The 21,465-nt window shown below is 36.1% G+C and overlaps 1 protein-coding gene across 13 annotated transcripts in view; it reads left to right on the top strand.

Moving 5' to 3' along the window:
- The window catches only part of MEF2C (myocyte enhancer factor 2C), a 123,087-nt gene that overhangs the window by 95,543 nt on the left and 6,079 nt on the right, over window positions 1-21,465 (top strand). For 8 of the 13 annotated variants that reach the window (XM_061468818.1, XM_061468805.1, XM_061468810.1 and 5 more), the window contains 4 exons: window positions 12,715-12,887; window positions 14,104-14,127; window positions 15,032-15,161; window positions 16,038-16,173. In XM_061468818.1, coding sequence (XP_061324802.1) covers window positions 12,715-12,887; window positions 14,104-14,127; window positions 15,032-15,161; window positions 16,038-16,173 — 463 coding nt within the window. The remainder of the gene's footprint in view (window positions 1-12,714; window positions 12,888-14,103; window positions 14,128-15,031; window positions 15,162-16,037; window positions 16,174-21,465) is intronic. The other 5 variants (XM_061468817.1, XM_061468812.1, XM_061468816.1 and 2 more) reach the window with 1 other exon arrangement.

Raw genomic sequence — 21,465 nt, forward strand, 5'->3', positions numbered from 1 at the left:
GTTATCAACGCAATGTTGTCGGAGTAGTCCCCTTTGCTCAGTGAACTCAGTGGTTTGTTAGCAATGTCAGCAATCTTGCATTATTCCAAATAGGGATTACAAAAGACAATGGCAAGATTACTTTTTTCAGTTTGAGAAGTAAACACATATGTTCGAAGAAAATAAACTGAGTGGTAAAACATGGAGCGCATCCAATTTTACTGGGTTAACTGCTCTCAGAAAGAAACTGTATGGAAAAATAGCTGGAAGATCCATTTTGTGCACTATAAACCAGAGCTGATATATACGCTGATTCTGACATTGTCTTATAAAATTACTTATAAAGAGATGGTTTTCTTTCTTGGCTCTTCTTATCCCACATTAGACAACCCCACACATTTTATCTTCACACATAGATGAGTAACAGATGTTTGTGTGACGCGTTTGTAGTAAAATTGAATCTGCACTGCATTGTATCAGAAAGGCACTTTAAACTCATGTTGAAGCTTTGAGGGTCATTCTGTATTAATTTAGGAGCAGGGAAGGCAGGCCACGAGAACTTAGCTATTGTTCTCAAAAAAAAAAAAAACACTATAGAAAATTATAATTTTGTTAATTATCTTTTGTTAGGCTCCGAAACACAGCTAAAGAAAGATTAATTCTGGCGATGCTCGCGTTTCATCTCCTTTTAACCTCGTGTGTAACTTCAGGAAGGAGCAACGGAGGGGATCGGATAGGAAATTGCGCTATTGAGGGGCTCCCTCTACTGACTTTCTAAGAAATACCGTCTTCTTGCCGCTGGTTTCCCTGTTCGTTTAAAAAGACTTTAGAAAGCGATTAGTAAAGAACAGAGCGTTGTCTTTTAAACGGGGCAAATGATAAAAGTTCGACAACACGTGCGTTTGGCTTAATAATCCTGGTGCTTAATAAAATCTGTATATCAGCAGGCCAGTCAACAATTTATATTCTTTTTAAGTATGTTTTTTCTTTTTTTTGAAATATATTAAAAACATATATAAGCGTAGGAAGAGGGATAGCTTGATTATTTACTCACAAATTAAGATTTCGTATTTCCTGCACACAGTGTTGTGCATTAAGCTCTCAAGTAACTTTGGAGCAGGTAATTGATTTGCGGGGCATGTATATGAGGGGCATTGCTAGGAATGCATCATAAATATTTAATCATATGAATAGTTCTTTATCTGGCAATAAGAGCTTTAAACACCATTAAAGATGTTTTTTCTAAATCTCTTCAATGCAGAACAGTAGGGAGAATTTGATACAGGGCTGAAGGAAGATGAAAAAGCCGCTGTAAGGTTGAATCCTCTGTCTGAATTGCACCATTTCACAATGGTACTATTTTGGACAGTTCTGTTTCTTTAGGGTGCAGAAGAATAAACATCAAAAGTTCTCTTTGTTCATCACTGTTCACAAAAAACAGAGACCTCTGTGTTTTTTTCTGTTTGGCATCTTAAAAGCTGGTGGCATGATTGTGTGGATTAATCTGTTGGGTTTCATATTTCCAGCCAAATTAGAACATTATGAATTTGCATTTTTCTGCAGTGTCCAAAAATAGCATATATTCAAAATAACATGCTCCAAGAAGAAGAGTCTAAAGGATTTCATTTCTGCCATTACAAAATTAAACTACTTTTGATTACTAACAACAGGCCTCAGTTTCTGCACTACTTTAACAAATTACATTATAACAAATTGCATTATATCTGCAATGTCAACATGGAAGAAGATTAGTTAAGCCTCTGTTTTAGAAGTATATTATTTTGTTGGCTTGGACTGTTTCAAGCAATAATCCTGGAATCATCCACAATCTACCTTGAGAGTCAACCCAAGACATAAATAGAACTTATAAAAGCTGTCTTCTTTATTATACTACATAATTAACTACTGTAGGTGATATTTTGAAGCTAAACCAAGGTTGTCTCAGGTTTGTTAAAGTAAATTTTTTCCTAGCCAAACACTGAATAGTTTCTATTGTGTGTATACCGCCAACAAAATTGGGATGAACTTCACATTTAGGATAGTTGCTAAATTATAAATACAGCAATGTCTTTGGCACTATTCTCTCAAACCAGAAGCTTTTGATTGAGAGAGAGAGCAAGTACTTTCTGATCCCAAATCTGTATGCTCCAAACCCATTCTAGATTATATCATAACTAATATGAAGACGACGTGTACCTTGGGTACTATGTGAAGTTCCTTTATAGGGAGTGGAGTCTTTAACAAAACCACATAACGGTAACTTAACCAGAAATAAATAATGCCTACGAAGTTTTACTACTGTAAATTATCTGAACTCAAGTTTTATGCAGTTGCTCAATATTTATGTTAAAAGCCTGATAAAAGATTAAAATATTAAAAATATTTCAAGAGTTTTAAAACCAAAATACAGCAGTGTTTGGGGATATCTTTGCATCTGACTTTAAAGTTTTGGTTTTCAAACTAAACTATGTTTTTAGATTGAGTCACATTTTTTATTTTTATATGGTTTTTGAATTATGACATTTTATATTTTATAATTAAGTTTTCTTTTGAATGAAAAAAGCCCACCTAAATCAAAAGAATTTCTTTAGTTTTTAAACCGCTATAAATAGTAAAAAGCAAAAATTAAATCTCCAGTTTTAAAACCAGGATGGGTATAACAAAAAAAAAAAAAAAAATCCTTGCTTTAATTGTTTATTTAGTTTCTCTTGTTTGTTTCACTATTTGATTTATGTACTGTCTCCATCTTGACATTAAATTAAACTAAAGGAGCAAACTGCAAACTGTTTCTGCAACTGCTGTCCATGGGACTACGTGCTCATTCCTTATAAATCAAGCATCCTCAAACCTGTTCTTTAAAATCATTAGAAACTGAAAAGATCAGTAGTGTATCCCATGTCTTTTTAATTCATCCCATGTCTTTTTAATAACATCCCGTATTTACGTGTAAATCAGTAGCTAGTCATTTCCTCCTGGAAATTAACCGCAAGCTAACAGTTGCCTTCTCATCTTCTGAGGGTTGAGGTCCTGGATCTGCCAGCCAGTATCATAATTTGCTAGCACTTCCCTACTCATTTTTCTTTTCTTGGTCTTGTAGTGACTGTGGGTGAATGTGTTATATATTCTACTAGTATTTCAAGCCACATGGGAATATATGTAATAGTAGGGTCTTTTAATTTAAAAGCCCTCAGGTAGAGGTTACTGTATCAGGTAGATACAATCTGGATTTTATCTTCTCAAAAAGAGTGATTGACTAAAAGAGAAGCCATCTGCCCAAATAAGCCTACAAGCAGTACCAAAAATAAACAAGGATTTTGAAGGCACCTAGTTGCATTAATCTTTTGAAACTATAAGTAGGCAAACTAATACTAAAAATAAAAAATAAAAATAAAAAAAATATTTTAAAAAGAGAATTAAAAGGTTATATAAATATTTTTACTCTACAAGTGTGTAATATGTTAAATAAACAAGTGAGCTTGGAACAATGATTCCCAAACCACAGTTTATGGGCAACCTGTTAGGACTGGTTTTGCCAGGGAAAGCATGATAAGTCATTGCCCTTCCCATATTATTTGATGAGTGCAGTCACCCACAGACCTCTGATCCAAAGATTGGGCAAGATGCAGTACAAAAGTATAGTAAATAATAGTTCCTGTCCAAGGAAGTTTACAGTCCAAAAGAGAGAACATGCAGTCATTCATAACAGAGCTTGTGATCCAATAGTGCCAAATCCAAACAATAAAAACTCATAAATTGGCAGGTTGGCTTAAAACCATAAAGAAGGATAAGAAATGGAAAACATAACAGCTCTCCTTTTCTCTTTTTCCACTCACATTATGCCATTGTTTCTTTTCCAAGCTTTCCTCCATATAAGGAAAATATATACTTTTTTTTTCCTCAGTGTTTTAAGGGAAGTACCTATAGACAGGAGATGTGTGATAAAGCAGAAAGAACACCAGAACTTGTCTAACAGCTCTAATAAACAGTATGAAGGAAATTGCCTATGTAACAGTACCTCAGTTTCGTATCTGTGTAGGCAGCAATACAGGCCTTTCCAAAATTAAGTCCTATTTCTGCCCTAACCAACTGATCTGTTTTACACACTTTATTCAGACTGTTTTCAGAAAGGTAAAAACCACATCAGTCAAACTTTGAGGTTAAGTTTGAAAGGATGGATGCTGCTGTCCATGTAAAAGTTAAAAATATTTTGGCAATGGGTGTCATATACAAAGGTTGAATGCAGGCATTTTAGCCCAGCTCATATGTCTGCCTCTTACCAAGGCAGACATCCACAAAAACTGAGTAGACCTCAGTGAAAATCTGTGAAAATTTGGCCTTTATTAGGTTTCCATCAGCTGTGTAATTATTGACTTAGTAATTTATTTAGTTATCCTCTGTCTCATCATCTCTTTAATCAACAGTCTCAATATTTGTATTTATAAAGAGACAGCTTGAAAGGAAAAAAGCCCTAAGTTCACATGTAATGAACAATTAAGTGAGTCATATAAGCTGTGGTTCTTTGTAAGTGGGTTTGTAAAGGCAGGCATGATTGACTTCTTTTCCTTTATGACAAGCAGTTTCAAATGTTTCTCAAGAATAATTTGGATTATTTAGGTAAAATCCTTTCTCTCATGAAGTCTGGGGAAATTTTATGCTTCACTTCAGTGAGACAGAGATTTCACTGAGATTTTTGTCTGTGCATTCTTGCTCATTAAGACATCATACTGTCTTGGTTTTGCACACTGCAATCTATATTCTTGTTCAAATTCAGAATATAGAAAAAGGCACTGCAAATTAGCAAACATCTGTATTTCATGCCTGTCCTGAAAGAGATAGCTGATGCCTCCTGGATCTGGAATGCAGCAATGACTTTGCTGTGAGAAAGCAAGCAATAAATGCTTTTAACCTCTGGAAGCTGGGACTGCAGCCACACATGGAAGCTCCTGGCTTAAGTTAACATGACCCCTGCTCTTTAACTTTTAACATGATTCCCCAAGTAAGATATTAAGTCCATAAATTCTATTTGTTTTCCAAATCTCTTGCAAGCTGATTTTTCCTCTGGTAGCAGTTGGAGCAGTCTCCCAGAAACAAAAGCCAGAGGAGATAAGGATAGGTTAGTTACTGATTTTGTTTCTTTTCTAAACAAATCTAAGTAGTATTATCTATGTGCAAAACACTTCCCTTTTATGTGCATATCTGTTCTAATAACATTGGTAAGTTTAAAATATAAGTATATATCATTTGCCTTTAGTATAGGTAGTCCTGAAACTTTCGTGACACAGTTTTCAATTATCCAGTCTTTAATTTTCAGTAATTGTGCATTTAACAAAAAAACAACAGTTTAGCTATACATTTAAAATAAAAAAGAAAAAAAAAAACAAAAACAAAACCGTGGTTATTTCTAAAGTTTCTTTGTGGAAGCAAGAAATTTCATTATGTTCAAATAATGTATTCAGTTTATACTTGGGAGTTGCTTCTTGTCTTGAAATAGTTTCCATTAAAACTCAATTTCCCCAAAATGATAGTTGATTTCAAGCACCCAAAAAAAAAAAAAAAAGGGAAATTATTTGTTGTCAGCAAACAGTTTGTTAAAAGCAGATGATTTGTCAAAGACTCTCACTCAGGCAGTCAGGAGGAGAGATAGGTAAGTCTTCTACTTGTCCTAGGAAGTCTTTCTCCTGTATATCTTTAGAAAAGGTTATACTTTTCAGTAATAAATTTTTTTTATGGCTTGTCAGGTGTGTTTTTTTTCCTTTCTTCTGACTCTAGAACAGTTCATATTAAATAAAAAAAAAAAGAAAAATACAGCTTGTTTTGCGCATAAATAGGACTAGAATGGAGCATCGTTTCAGCTAGCATACAAAATGGAGGAAGATACAAGCTCCTAATATGCATTAATTAATTGGTTTACTGGAATAAGAATTAATTTACAATTGTAAGAGGCCAGCTAAGTCCTGAAAACGTGTTTTTGAGAGAGGCTTATCTCAGATGGGTGAGGACCACATAGGATTTGTGCATGCTGCACGTATTAACAGATCAAGCCTATGTCAGTTATTGCAAGATTTTTTGGAAAGCTGTTGCACAAGCTAAATTTCAGATGAGCATGGGTTTTGGTGTTGACCTCTCCTAGAGATACTAGATAAACCTTAGTGTAGAGCATGGACTAAACTTTGCAGACATGAACAGTGAGTGGGTAGCACCACACAAGGTTGAGGACATCACCCTGTGCCTGATCCTCATGGTACTAGCTACCATGAATGGGACAGGGGAAGGGTAGGGGTTTTGCCATGGTAAACAGCCCTTTTAAATGACTCTGTGATCTCTGACATTTGTTTGAACCTTAAGAAGTCGTAACATACAGGAATATAATTCAGATGCTCGCCATGCAGTGCCCATGTGTTTGAACTACAGACATGTCGTATTTATAAAGCACAAAACTGAGAACCACTGTGTAATTTTCTTAAGTGATTCTTCACAACAATTGCAATTTAGGGAGGATTAAGGATGGTCATCCTTGAACAAGGAAGACCACTCCCCCTTCTCTCAGTGTAAGATTTGCAACAGACCCTATGAGAGGTAGCCCTATTCCAAAGGTTGCAAGGAGGGAGTCAAGAGATGTGCTGAAATACCTACCTGCAGCTTGGGAAACCTAACTGCAATAAGGAATGTTTTGAAAGGTTGCTCACAGTTCCTTATGTGGGTAGCCACAGGCAAATCCCGTAGGCAGTCAGGTGCCACATTTACATTTATTTTACTAAGGTGTGAACGCCTGCGCTGAAGTGGAAGTATACTTGGTGCAAGAACTACTTCAGAAACATTTAAATACAGATCTTATAATAGCCACAAAACATAACCACAGTATTGGTGAGTGCCATGTACTTAGTTATGCACTTGACTCAGCAGTAAAGTATTTGTGTGAAGTTTAATGGCCTGTGATAAACAGGTCAGGTTTCTGTTCTCATAGTCTTTCATTCTATATCTACATAAACTCATCTATTTCTCCATTTGACTGAAAAAGCATCTCAGATTTCTACCCTCCTAGACTCACAGCATGTCCTTAGGTTTACAAAAGTGTGTTTTGCAGTGTGTTCTGCATTAAGTGGCCAAAGAGCCGTTACTTTTCTTTCAGCTTCTGCTTGAGAAGCATCATCTCTGTCCTAAAAGACAGATAATACAGTTTTAGATTAGATCTTAGGCAGGAGTTCTTCCCTGTGAGGTGGTGAGGCCCTCGCACAGGTTACCCAGAGAAGCTGTGGCTGCCCCATTCCTGGCAGTGTTCAAGGCCAGGCTGGATGGGGTATTGATCAACCTGGTCTAGTAAAAGATGTCCCTGCCCATGGCAGGAGGTTGGAACTGGATGGGCTTTAAGGTCCCTTCCAACCCAAACCAGTCTGATTCTGTGATTCTATGACTGTATGAAATCTGACCCCAGTTACTGCAGTATGGGATACACATACCTTTTAGCAGCAGCAGTAGTAGTGTACACCTGCAAATGGCCCACATAAAGTAGATTGTAGGGATGTGTCAGATTTTATAGGGCACTACCCCAAGGGTTAGAAATAATTTTGACAACTGTATTGCCATTAGAGACCTTTACATAGCTTTAGACTTGAAGAGCAAGAAATTCCCACCGACAGATTTACAACCTGCATGGCAGGAATGAATGAGTTACAGGGGGACCTGGACATCAGCTTAGTCTTATACTGTTATAGGAATCTTTACTTTTTATTAATATTATTTCTGTATGGTTTCTAAAAATGTAAAAATAGTTGTTGAGGTACTTTTCATTCTCCTCCTATTCTTAAAAAAAAAAAAAAATATTGGTACAAAACTGGGAATTTAGCTAGATTTCTATTCCTGCATTGATTCTTTTATATATACATGTATTTTGAAGTGGAGGTAAATTGTAGTATAGTTGGCTCTCATGTTTATATAAATTCAGTTTAAATTTAACATTCTTTTTGATAGGCTTAGCAATCAGTCATAATGACATATATATGGCATGTGCATTTAATATAACCCCGTAAGAAGCAGGAATCCTGCATGAAATAGTATGCAGGAAAAATTGGAAAAATTATTATAATTTCCACAAGCAAGAGCATATACTTGCTGGAAACTTGAAATGACCATTAATATTTTTTGAGACTCCCTTGAGAATCTGAAAGCACTTTTCCTACTAAAATTAAAGGGAGGTAGGCATATCAGGTTCCTAAAGATTTTGTAAATTCTCTAAGCATAGGGTCAGTGAGAAGCATTAGAGTAAATAAAAGAGAGATAAAAGAAAGGGAATGTAGATTGTATGTCTTGTTCTTCATTTTTCTAGGATTACCATAGGGTTTTATTCATTCAGTTTATTTATTTTTTTTTTTATCTTTGAAATCATGAATCAAAAAGAAACAAGTAGGGACATGACAGGTTCAAGATTTCAAGAAAAGAAAAATATAAAGATTTTCAAAATTTTCTAGACTTAAAGAATCGTGACAGTATTGTTCAAGAATGTTGAGAGACATGGAAATAAATTATTCTTCCCTCACTTGTGTTACCTTAACACATGAGAAGTTTCCTGGTTTAAATGCTCCGCATAGAATTATTGCCCTAACTCAAAATGTCAATAATTCCAGCCATTGTAACAGCAACAACCAAAACTACCTGTAAGGTACAGGTGTTACTAACAGAGGATAAAAAAGGAGAAGTAAACTTTGCTCTCTGTCCTGTCCTGAATAAACTTGTGCCCTACTCATATCTTTACATTCTTAAAACATGAAGGTGACCATTTAAGAGAGTAGTACACGAATTTATAATGTTTGTTAAAATCATGGTTTTCCATGAGTAAATGATTTTATTATTTTTTTTTAATAATTCTTCTTGACTAACTGCTTGTGCACAAAAATAACTGGATGTTTTCATAAAGTGGCATTGCAGGGATTAATCATTCAGTCTGTACTTGGACATAATTCTTTCTAAAGTCAATGGCACTTGTGCCTAAATGCAGAATTTGGGAACATGCCCAAGAAGAGCATTCTATGCTCAGAAAGCATTTGTCTTTATATTTTGCCATTAGTCCAAATACAAAGTCTGGCACTGCATTTCATGACACGTGCTGCTCCATTAGTTCTGTCTAGAAACAAGCTCTTTTCTGTGTAAAATATTTTTACTCTTTCAAGGCAGTATAACAAACAACAAGAGGAAAAATAATTTTCTTTGAAAACTTCTTGAATTGAAAATCCTGTAAATTTGCAAATTCTGACATATGCCCTTTAAAACTTGTGTATCTACTGTTTTTATTTTCATTATGCATTGCAAGTTATATCCGTAATGTTTCAAAATGTTCTATTCCAGCAAAAATATGGCTTTTAACCAAATAAAAATGTAAAGCCAACTTGCTCTAAAATCCATCTGTTTTTCATTTTCTTATAATCTATAATCAGGAAATCCATTCATACATGACATATAATTTTTGCGCTTTCAAGTGGATAGTGAAATGCAGTGTTCTGCATACAGTCACATCTAAATTGATAATTGTCCAGGCAGAGTGTAATTTTAAAGTATAGGATGAAGGAAAGTTTAATTTGTATATTAGAAATCTTATACTTTTTTTTTGCCTCTGAATGTAAATGAGGCCATTCTCTTCAGTGGATTTGTCTGAAGGTGGGACAGCTGCCTCGGAGCAGGCCACAGCTTTCTGAGTAAAGAGGATACAGTTTAAAGAGCTGGTTTAAATGCAGACTCTTCTTAACTGTAAACCGCATGCATGCATTCATCATTGATTTTCAGATGATGGGTTTCTGTATCATTGGTTTTAAGGTCCACAGTTCTACATTCCTGAGTCCACATTATACCGAAAGGGTAACAATTTGGTGTCTGGAAAGAGGAATGGTTATTATATGGCTCCAAAATGCTAGCTGGCATAATGTGCCATGAACAGCAGAAATCTACTGGTAAAGAGAAGATTGCAGTAGTTCTTAAAAATAATTTGGTGTTCTAAAAATATAAATGTAAGAAACGTTATCATAGTCCAAAATATTGTACATCAGTAGGTAAGTAATATAAATATCAGGCAAAAGTTTCTGAAGAGTAAAGTTATATATGGATGCATTTTTTTCTCATAATACTTTAAAGTGAATTATGTTAAGTAAATTTTATGTAGAAAGTGGGAGTTTTTTCTTGTAGGGGTTTCTATTCTCTGCAAATCACAGCCATAGAAACATAGAGATTACAGTGCATGCTGTTAAGTTAAACATCTTAGGTTGTATATTGTAGAGCTAAAATAAAATACATTGCTTCTTCAGAAAGCTTCATTTTCCCTTTCTGAGCAAATGCTTGTCATACAACAGATTTCACAAGACAGTTTTACTTCCTGTTGGTTAAACAGATCCTGTATGAAACCAGCACCAGAGAAACTCTACTTTGCTTCAGTTTCTTCTGTCGATCACTTCCACACGTCATTAGTTTTTCGGGATTTCATTTGTAACAGATCACCTTTAAAAAGGCACTGAATTTTCTAGGAGAAAATATTGTTGTATATTTGAAATGCCCCTTATAATTTTGCCACCTCTGGTAACACATAGCATCAGTTAGAGCACAATATGTAGCAAATCCATGTTGAGAGCAAATGTCCATTTAAAAAACCAGCCTACTGACACAAAATGGAAAATCCTTGACAGCGTTCAGCTATTTTAGCTTGATAAGTGTAAAATACCCTTTTTTTCATTAACTCATTTTATCTCACTATTATTGAGGAAATAACAAGACTGACTATGAAAAATATTTTAATACAAAATCTCTGAAATACTGAGTGCTTCTAAATTTTCATGTTAATTCCTATTTACAAAGGCTGAGGACAACATGATACTAAAAAGCATGAGAATAACCAAGCCAGGTCAGAGCTGTGGCTGAAGGTGCCTCACAAATACAGAAGTCAGGCACTTTGTGATACTTTTCCTTTGTCCCAAGTCTAGTGTTCACAGTTCAGGGTCTTTCAGACCTTGAAGTGTTATTTTTGTATTTAAGTGCCTTTGACGGTTATTTTTTCATGGACTTTGCTGATGTGATAAATCCAATTAGCTGATGTGCTTGGAGATTAGTAACATGATTTAATGTTAGTCATGCTTGAGCGCACTTAGTTATCCTAACGAATCCATGACAGATTCACTCTTGTGTACTGTCATTTTTATGTCCACATCATAGACTTTATGAAATTTAGTTTCATGATCCATTTATGTCCTCTAGAGTTGTAAACCCAATTTCATGTATGAAAACCAGTGAGATACTGAGTTTTTCAATGACTTTGGGACTACAGAGGGAATTTGAAGGTCCAGGGCTTCCGGCTCACAGGACTCAGCCACACTCACTAGCGCTTCTTCCCACATTGTTTCTATGTGTCTCAGCTTGCGAGCTTTGGATGGAAGACGAGCGCAGAACAGAAAGCCTCCCCTAGCATTTGCTTTCTTGGCATTTATCTTTGAAAGTTCCCTCTTTCTGTACTAGTTTTCATGCTATTCCCTCTCTATGACCAAGCAGTTTGTGTTTCTCTTTTGAGCCTGTGCAGACAGAAGTCCAAGGCTACACTAGGAAGTCATCTCTTTCCTCACTCTTTGCATGGCTAGGAGGTGAAATTAGGCACATAAAATATGAAAGTCTCATTTTCAGTAGAATGGTAGGTCAGTAACCTTACAGATACACAGTTGTCAGTATTGCATGGTGAGAGGAGAGAACCCTCTTCTGAAAAAGGCAAATGAAGCATTTGCCTGTCAGAATTGTTCCTGAGGCATGCAGAAAGCAGCAGGGAGATGAGGATGAAAGATAGGGTGGTATTTTCCAAATAAGGTTATGCTCTTGCTACCATTGACTTTAGTGTTGACAGAATCAGGTCCAAAAAGCCAGAAACACTCTTGAGCCAGAAACACTCAAGAATCTTCCTAGTCCTCTCCCTGCCTCTTCTGGTAATTACAGCCTTGCTACACAAATCCTTTGTTTAAAAACAAAACAAAATCATGACCTGGAAAGGGCTGAGTCAGGAAAGGCAGAATCCTCTGTAGCTGTCGAGAAAACATTCTTTAAAGCTATAAGAATGTCTGATTATCCTGATTGTCTTGTAAGAGAAACAGGTCTTGGCTACTTTGAGTGCAGTGTATTGTGCTATATACCATAGTGCAGCAAACAAGAGTCGCATAATGAAGTTATTTTCAGCACATTGCTGAGATGTCAGCTGCCCTGAGTGAAAATATTTTAACACCAGTTGTTCTAGTGATCACAGAATCCCAGATTAGTTTTTGTTGGAAAGGACCTTAAAGCTTGTCCAGTTCCAACCCCCTGACACAGGCAGGGACACCTTCCACTAGACCAGGTTGATCCAAGCCCCATCCAACCTGGCCTTAAACATTGCCAGGGATGGGGCAGCCAGGTTCTCTGGGCAACCTGTGCCAGGGCCTCACCACCCTCACAGGGAAGAACTTCTGCCTAAGATCTCATCTCAGTCTCCCCTCTGTCAGGTTAAAGCCATCCCCCCTTGTCTTATCACTACCTGCCCTATACATGGAATAGGATAGGAAAATATGGCATGTGTTGTATTTTCCTATAAAGGCACATTGCATGACAGAGGTATTTACCTTGATTTTTTTTTTTTTTTTTTATTATTTGACATATTTAGTGTTCAGTCTAAAGAAATATCTTGGAGTTTATAAACCTTCTCTCTTTTTTCATCTTCTCTTTTTTTCTTTTATTTTACCTAAACAGGGAATGGATATGGCAACCCCCGCAACTCACCAGGTCTGCTGGTCTCACCTGGCAACTTGAACAAGAATATGCAAGCAAAATCTCCGCCTCCAATGAATTTGGGAATGAATAATCGTAAACCAGATCTCCGTGTGCTTATTCCACCTGGCAGCAAGAATACAATGCCATCAGTGGTAATGCATTTTCAAAGCCTTTTTTTCTCTCCTTCCCATAAGAGATACTCAGGAATTTCAAGCCTGCTCAAGAAACTACAATCAGAATAACATTCCACATTCTTTGTTTTTTGGTCTTTCTCTCTGATCTTAAGGCTCAACATTGAGATGAGGATGTAGGCAAAGCCTGTTTGATTGCTTTTATGAAGTCGTATTTACTTCCTCCCTTTTTCCTACTGAGTTGCAAAATAGGAACTGTGTCCTGTACAGTCTAAACTTCTTCACCCTCTTTCCTAGTAGCTGGAAAAGCTTATCCTGGGTTTGTTATAACGGCTGGATTTAACCCTGCGTATTGCTAACCTCCTGTGTTTTTCTTAAATGTTTAACCACACAGACTCTCATCAGATGGCAGTTTAACTACACATAAATTAACCTGAACTCTATCACTCTGATCTTCATTTTGTAATGATAAGACGTAGTAAATAGATGGAATAGGATAAAAAGGAGCATGAAACTGCTGCATCTCCTGCCAGCATTAACGAAATTTAGGCAGGCGAGAAGATTGAATCGTAAAGGCATCATGCATGTCTTGTAGTTCCCTTCCCAAAGTCAGTTAGTGGTTGCAAGCAAATCTTTCGTGAATGATTTAACATTAAAAGTGAGTTTAATTTGAAAAGGATCTTGATGGTAAATTTAAGTGACACGATAAGCATGTTTTTACATTATGTAACAGATACTGTTAAAACAACTTCCAAGTTGGCTGCTTCAGCTTGACACGTCATAAATTAACTTTGAACATCAAACTAATCCCCTCCCCTTAAATGTGGTGCTGCCCTCTGAAAGGAGAGGTAACAAATGGTCTCCTACAGGAAAATGTTCAAAGTCAACCAAAGCAGTGACAAGCTGTCTACATCAAATGATTTATTCCAAGGTCCTTGAAACTGATATTTTCCAAGGGTCAGGTCAATGGTGAGGTCTCCTGAAACCAGGTACAGCAACACAGTCTTAGAGAAAGTCTTGTGCTGCAAACTGGGTGGATTGTCCTTGCAGTTGAGACAAACACCCCATCAGAAGGAAAACAAAGAGATCTGTGAGGTGTTATTTTTCAAGACTATACTCAGAAAGTGTTTAATTTGCTGCCCTATCATCAGATGAAGCTATTCCCTAAGCTAGAAATCTGCATCCTGGTAAATATTTATATTCACTAATTTTTAATGCTCCTTTCCTATGCACTCAGTCTGAGGATGTTGATCTGCTCCTGGTAAGTGGTAGTGATGTTCATCTTAATAACAAGGAAAAGAAAATCCGTTCTTTTGTATGATTGATACTTGTGTAGGTGAAGTGTTGGGAAACTTTACCGTAACTACTTTGAACAAGGCCATCATAGTTTCTGATATGCAGCAGTATGGAAGACCAGGTGCAGTTGTTGCACATACTCAAGCTAAATATATGCTAGGATAAAGCTTGCTTGTTGCTGGTGTCTTGAGAGCATGTAAACTTGTGCTGCTGAAGATGGTGCAGCCTCATGACATATTTTTTGGTGTCTCTCTGGTCATTTTATCTTGCCAGTCCCAAGATTAGAGTTCTCTAGCACAATTTTTACAGTGCAACATCTAGTGCCCTGGTGCAAAAATAAGTGTGTAAGTGCTGAGTTGTCTTAACACACTTGGAAGTTTGTTTCATTGCACAAAAATGAAGTAAGTCAGAGCACCATCTGCTGGAAAGACATCCGTGTTCAGCAATCCTGGAGTGCTGTCACTTTCAAATCATATAGTCCAGTAGGGCTGGGTTAAGGGTTTTTTCTATCACTTCTCTATTTTTTATTATTTTTCCCCTCCATTTGAGTGAAAAGGAAAACAATTGGAATAGAGTTTACATATTCCATTAGTTTTTCACACGATCCGTTCTCCTACCAACAATAAAAGCAATCTTACTTGTTACTAGTTCAGTTACCTAGGAGATACTGATGTAATGGGTTACTATGGTGACAACTGGTCTCTTGAAGGCTTGTAAATGATATGTTTGGCAGAGTTCATAAAAGCCACATGTTAAATGGTTAATTTCTAGAAATTCCTATCAGACTATGTATCACAAAACATACCCAGACAGCTTATATACTGACTTAAAACTAGTCAATAATATGTTTATTTTACTTACTTTAAAAGAATCAGAGGATAAATAACTCCCAGTCTGCTCAGTCATTGGCTACTCCAGTGGTTTCCGTAGCAACTCCTACTCTACCAGGGCAAGGGATGGGAGGATACCCATCAGCCATCTCAACAACATATGGTACTGGTAAGTATGGGAGCAAGATGTAAAGACTGGGGGAGGGAGCAACATGATGACAAATGTCTGTCTCAGAACTAACAAACTACCTAACATTTTGGGGAGAAACTGAAAAAATTGCAGTTGATATGCTTCCGTACAGCATTCACTTACCCTCTGTCTGTCACTAACTTGAGACATAGCTATTTTAAAATTAGCTGTTTTGTTTGAATGGAAAACTTCTTTGATAGCTTTATTTCTTTGGCTTTAATAAAAAATGTAACTTAAAAGACATTTCTTAATGCCATGGGTAATTTCACGTACTTGAGTGTACCTCCTTAAAGTCAGAAGGGTAGCAGGAGAAAGCAGCTTCACTGGCTTCCAGAGTTCAGTAACTCTGTTGGCTATCCCACAGCTATCTGAGAAAGACTAGAAATGAAGCCTCAAGAGATCCTTTCCAGTTCCCATTGCACATTGCTGCTGAATAGACCAAGCTGGCGTATGGAGATGATGCTGTTAGAGAAGATGTGCATTGCTCAGACACAGGCTGCATGCTGGCTTCTGCAAGGAAGACTGTAACCAAAACATTATTGTTTTTCAAGTCTTTAACGCTCTGAGAACACATATTTACTTATGGTGGATATACAAGCTGACAATGCTTTTGATCTTCCAGATCCAGAAAAGCCCTGCTAAATTACAGGGTAATTATTAGTGTATTATTTGTTCCAAAGTTAATGAGTTGAGGGAAGAGGAAGGTCTACTTCTCTTCTGCAACTTAATGTGATTGGTATAATTAAAATTAAAATTCTTATAAAGTGGCATATGAAAATTATGATGCTAGTTATTATTTAATTGCTTCCTCTTTAATTCTCTTTTAATTATTGTCTTTTCTGTTTTCAAATCTAGAATATTCTCTGAGCAGTGCAGATATATCATCTCTCTCTGGGTTTAATACAGCCAGTGCTCTTCATCTTGGCTCTGTGACTGGCTGGCAACAGCAACACCTACATAACATGCCACCATCTGCCCTCAGTCAATTGGGGTAAGCACTGTTTCCTTAATTTTAATTTTCTACAATGACTCCAGTCTTCCCAGTAATCCCAAATCTGAAATACATCACGACAACTTTTTATCAGCACACATTTACTACATGTAAGAGCTCCAGTTCACAAAACTGGAACTATTTGTTTCATTAAGAATTTGCCAGGTATCTGCAATTAAATATTCTGTGATCATGACGCTTTCTCAGTAGTGTAGTAATGACTACTATTTGTGGCTTACTCTTTATTTCTTTAAATAGCACTTTATGTCACTACTAAAGACCAGACTAAACCCTTACACTATGCTATTTCTGTATTTTGCCATTTTTGCCATTTAAGCTTTTTATTTCCAGTTACTATAGCACAAACATTTACAGTAAACGTGAAAATTTTCTAAATCTTTTTAATCAAGTAAGAGCAGTGTAATGATTTGACCTGAGATTAAGCCTTAACCTTATCGAATAAGCACATGCTCCCTTCTTCTTAACTCTTGACATTCAAGTTTAATTTCTTTGGAAGTGTTTTCTGCAAGCAAATAACATTGCTAGGCCTAAGAACTGTAAGCCAACAAAGCTCATTGCGATTTATTTGCCTGTGTTGAAGGAGATAGGTGTTCGTGCCCTCTAGTGGCTAATTTCACGACAGTGACTCAAGGTTGGTGAAGCACAAAGCTGTCATTTCAGGATTTTTAAAAGTGTTAAAATTCACACAGAGAGGTCACCTAAAGCATTCTGGAAAAAGCAAAGCCTATTGGCTCACTGAGGTGAGCTTTAAGAGTGTGATCTTCAAAAATCCTGTTGTCTGCAGTTTCTACTGACCAAGGCTATAGGCATTCACGAGCACACCACACATAGCCTAAGGTAGCGCCAGCCATGTTTGAATTGCAAAAGTTTTCGTTGTAAAAATTGAAGCTGAAAACAGCTGGAGTGTATTTATGAGGAGAACTTTAATTCACATGCATTTGGAAAGTAAACATTTTTTTTCCCTCCAAAAGTGTTGCACATATGCACTATTTTTTTTTTGCAAGATGGTTACCATAATGTGAAACTATTTAATAGTATAAATGTAGTTTAAGCTTCAAAACTCTCCTTCTAATTTATCTATCTGACCACTTTTTGTAGCTTACTGTAATTTCTTTACCATGTACAGATGGTCTGGGTTTTTAAGGACAGCTATAAAAGTATTTCAGAAAAAAACATGTTTTAAACCTCATTTCTATATAAATAATCATATATAGATACTAACTACATAAAAATATACAACTGACAGTTGCTGTGCTAGAAAAAAAAATACTCTAAAAACCCTTCTCTTATGCTTCTTTTATTTTTCTTCTTGAGTTTGCACAGTTTCTGGAGCAAAATTCAGGCTAACTTTACAACTAAAGACAAAAAGCCTCAAATAAATTGAAAACTCACATGTTAGATATCAGTGTATGTCCTTACAATAAGCTGGTTGTTTTCAGTGGTGTACCAAAGAATGTAAAAAGGCTATTTGGTTAACCAAAAAAGTATAAATTAAAACCTAAACTAACTACATGCCTTTTCAGATATGTCACACATCGTCATCTGTTTCTAATTAATATCGCAGAATGTCAAAGTGTAATAGCTGTGGCTGGTGGAATACATTCTGAGTTGCTACTTATTAATTATTATTATTATTATTTCAGTTATTTGTAAATGAATTCAGCTATGAAAGCTGCTTCATTGACAGTTATGTCAGAAGTGTTCTATCTCTGCAGAAAATCATAAGCTTTTTTTTATTTTATTTTAGTCACTGAGTTCTACATGCAGAAGTACCTCTACTAACTCTTGTACGATCTGAAAAGCTTGAAACTATACAGAATTTATTCAGTCCATGTCAACCTGAGCTAGAATTTTCAGGAAGATTAAATCACACAAAATTGTAGTCATCCCCAGGTGTTTGAGAAAATACATCTACAACGGTTTTGACAACCCAAATCCCTGTGCGGAGTGAGGTCATATACTGGAAAGATTTGGTAACTGAAAGATCTTTTTTGGTAACAATAGACTGTGAAGACCCGTGAGAAAACAGGACCGAAGTCCTCAGAAGGTTTTGTTTTTAACCAAAACCTAAAAGTGAAAACCAGCCCTTCTTCCCCAGTGCAGTACAGAACATGGTTTAGAATAGGATGCAGTTAGATATAGTAGCTTTCTCCAGATAAGTCCCCAACAATTTCAGCAGCATTGTCAGAACCATCTTTGAGATAATTGAAGATGTCTACAACCTAATTCTTAAGTCTTCATGTTGGTTCTACAATTAACAACTGTAATGGGTGTCAGTAGGCCTGAGGACAAATACCTGAGGACATGGAAGTAGCTCATTTTCTCTGCCTGAGCAGCCTTTGGGCTTTCGATGAGCCCTGTGAGCATGAGAATAATGTAGAGCCTGTTTTGATATGACAGGGAAATCAAAACAAGTCTCAGCTTTTTAGGTTAAAAAGTGAGATAGTAGTTTCACAGTCTTTTAACTAGGTCTACACCTGGAAAAAAATACACAAAAATCAGTCCCTCCCAAACTTTTGGGATTTTGGCTGAATATTGGTTCAATGTCTCTTATAGAGAAGGTTACTGCTTATTTAGCATCGACCAAAGAATCTGCCTGAATTTAATTGCTGCTAACCAAGAGGGAAGTCCATGCTAAGATTTGAAATAAATGACCTAATTTTTGTAGGCTTAAGGCCATTATATGGAGAATATTTTCTTACATCTGTATTTCCCAGTTGAAGAGATAATCTTTTCTTCCTTAAGTATCACCCACAGGTGAAATTTTGGCTTTCCTGAAATATAAGTGCAAACACAGAAACAGCATTTCATCTGAAAAATCTTCAGTATAGATAATCGTATATATATAGGTAGTTTATCTGTAGAAGTTTCTCCGTACTTCTACCCACCAGAATAAGAGATTGTCCAAATTCAAGCATCCTGTTGACTTGTTCTGTGACTCTTACATAGCAAGCTTATTACTTGGCAACTGTTAATTTTGGTTGGGTAATAAGAATAGCTAGATATCGGCAAATATTCTCTACTGAACCATTTTTACTGAAAATTTTAGACATCATATTTTGTGAATTTATATCAGTTCCTGCTTTGAATAAAACCCTTGTATATTTAGGATTGAGCCTTTTTTTCTCCTGCCACCATTGTAAGTGAGATATTCCAGTGATTTAGGTTAATATTATTCTTCTTCTAGAATTTTCTTTTTAAAGTGTAGAACTGAACATGTGAAAGATAGTCAGAATATCCTGACACAGAAATTCTTTTTCTGTTTTTTCATTGATCAAAGCATGTGAAAAAAACCTACTTACCTAAAAGAAAAACAGAGGGGAGGGAAGTTGCATTGCTAGCAAGTCAAAAATATCTTCTATTCTCCTAGTTACCAACTAACACATAGCTAAAGTTACATAACTAAATTTTGCCATGAATTTTGAATGGTTCCTTAAATACATTTATGGGAAAAACTTACATGAAATGAGGAAGCAAACTAATTCAGAGAAGCAAGTATGGCCACAAAAGAAAAGGTGTGAGGCTCTTTCTTCCTTCAATGGACTGCTTCCTCCCTCAGTGAAAACCTAACTGGTGCATTTCACGTCCTCATTCATCACCTACTCAGACCTGCACATCTCTCTGTGCATGCTGAGCTTCCATACCAGCTTGGGAGTTGAACAGATGGAGATGCTCAGAGAACTGATCTCACTGGCATCACAAGGACCAAACCCACCTACAAGCTCATTTCACCCTGACTTGCTTCCTACCTCTTACACAGCAGACCTGTGTAGTTATTCAGTGTTGCACCCAAATAGGAGCCAGCATTCAAGGCCAGGTTGGATGGAGCTTTGAACAACCTGGTCGAGTGGAAGGTGTCCGTTTCTGTAGATAGAAACAGCAGTTTCCTCAGCCACAAATACACATAGATGAAAAGAAATCATTTTGTAGCAGAGAGAATTCTTGGGTTTTATAATACAGCTTCTATTCTAGAGCTGTTTAGGATACAGGTCTGAAGACTGCACCTATGTGCTATTTCACTATTTACATCTATGTGTTATAGTAGGTTTTCCTTGTAATTGACCATTTTAGCTAACATGAAATTATCATAAAAATATTTCAGAAAATTTTAATGAAATCATGTAAATTGTCATCACCAGAAAACATGTATTAAAATTCACAATAGCAGAAAAAGACTGTATTTATTTCTTTTGAGTTGAATGCTGACTCAAAATAATTGCTTTAATTTATCCATATTGATTTAAACCTAAAAAATTTACTCCTGATATGCCAAAATAACTTCTTAATCTTTCTCAGTTTACAAAAAAAACTATTCAAAATGCAGATCAACCTGTAGCATTTTTTAAACTGCCACATGTTAGTATGCCAAGTATTTACATAAGCCTGCTAAGTCACAGGAATCTAAAGAAAAGTGCAGATACACATTTTCAAATGTTTTTAAAAGCTATTTAAAAAGCAACATAGCAGTATAGCAATACTAGCTCTGTTTAATTAGAAATGCAGTTTATCCCTTTAGATTGGGTCCTTTGGGAGCTGTCACACAATAGAATGCAAGTATGTTCAGTGTGAACAAATTTGGCTGAATATGGTAGTTTTTTGCTTGCACGGGTTTTTCAGCTGTCCCCAGCTTTTCAAAGTGACATGTCATCTGCTCTTATCAAATGCTTCTAAATCAAACCCCCAGGCTCCAGCATCCTTTATTATGGGACTTTCAAGTTTACTTATCAGCTTGGCATCAAAAAACATATGTAATCATATATACTAAACTGGTAGCCTGTTTTAGCATTTCCTAAGCTCCTGAAAAATAAAGTCACTGGAAATGAAAAGCAAAAAAAAAAAAAACCAACCAAACAAACAAAACCCTAGGAATGTAATTTTTATTCTTGTTGGATTCTTTTCAACAATATTTCAGAAAAGAGTACAGTATTTCACTGAGTTGGAATGACACAATCTTAGCTTTACAGTTTCTTAAATGTGTTAATTTAACAAATGCAAAGAAAATGACCTTTTGGGGAAAAAAAAATGCCTACATTTGCTGCTGTAATGGCTAGTACTCACAAACTCTGTGGTTTATGAAAGGGGTGACTGCAAATTTGGCACATTCACCTGTATAGGAGTGAAGGGTAGATAAAAGCAATTTGAGGTAGAACATCCTGGTTTTTCTGTTTTATAACAAGATCTATCCATTATTAGAGACTCAATAATTCCTGGTAAAAGCAGCTGATATCATTCAATATAGAAGCCATATAGTTCCATTTTAGATCTGTCAGA

Source organism: Pezoporus flaviventris, unplaced genomic scaffold, assembly GCF_033815535.1.
Source record: "Pezoporus flaviventris isolate CSIRO_AGI_PZ_B2104156 unplaced genomic scaffold, CSIRO_AGI_Pfla_v1 ptg000052l, whole genome shotgun sequence".
NCBI lineage: Eukaryota > Metazoa > Chordata > Aves > Psittaciformes > Psittacidae > Pezoporus > Pezoporus flaviventris.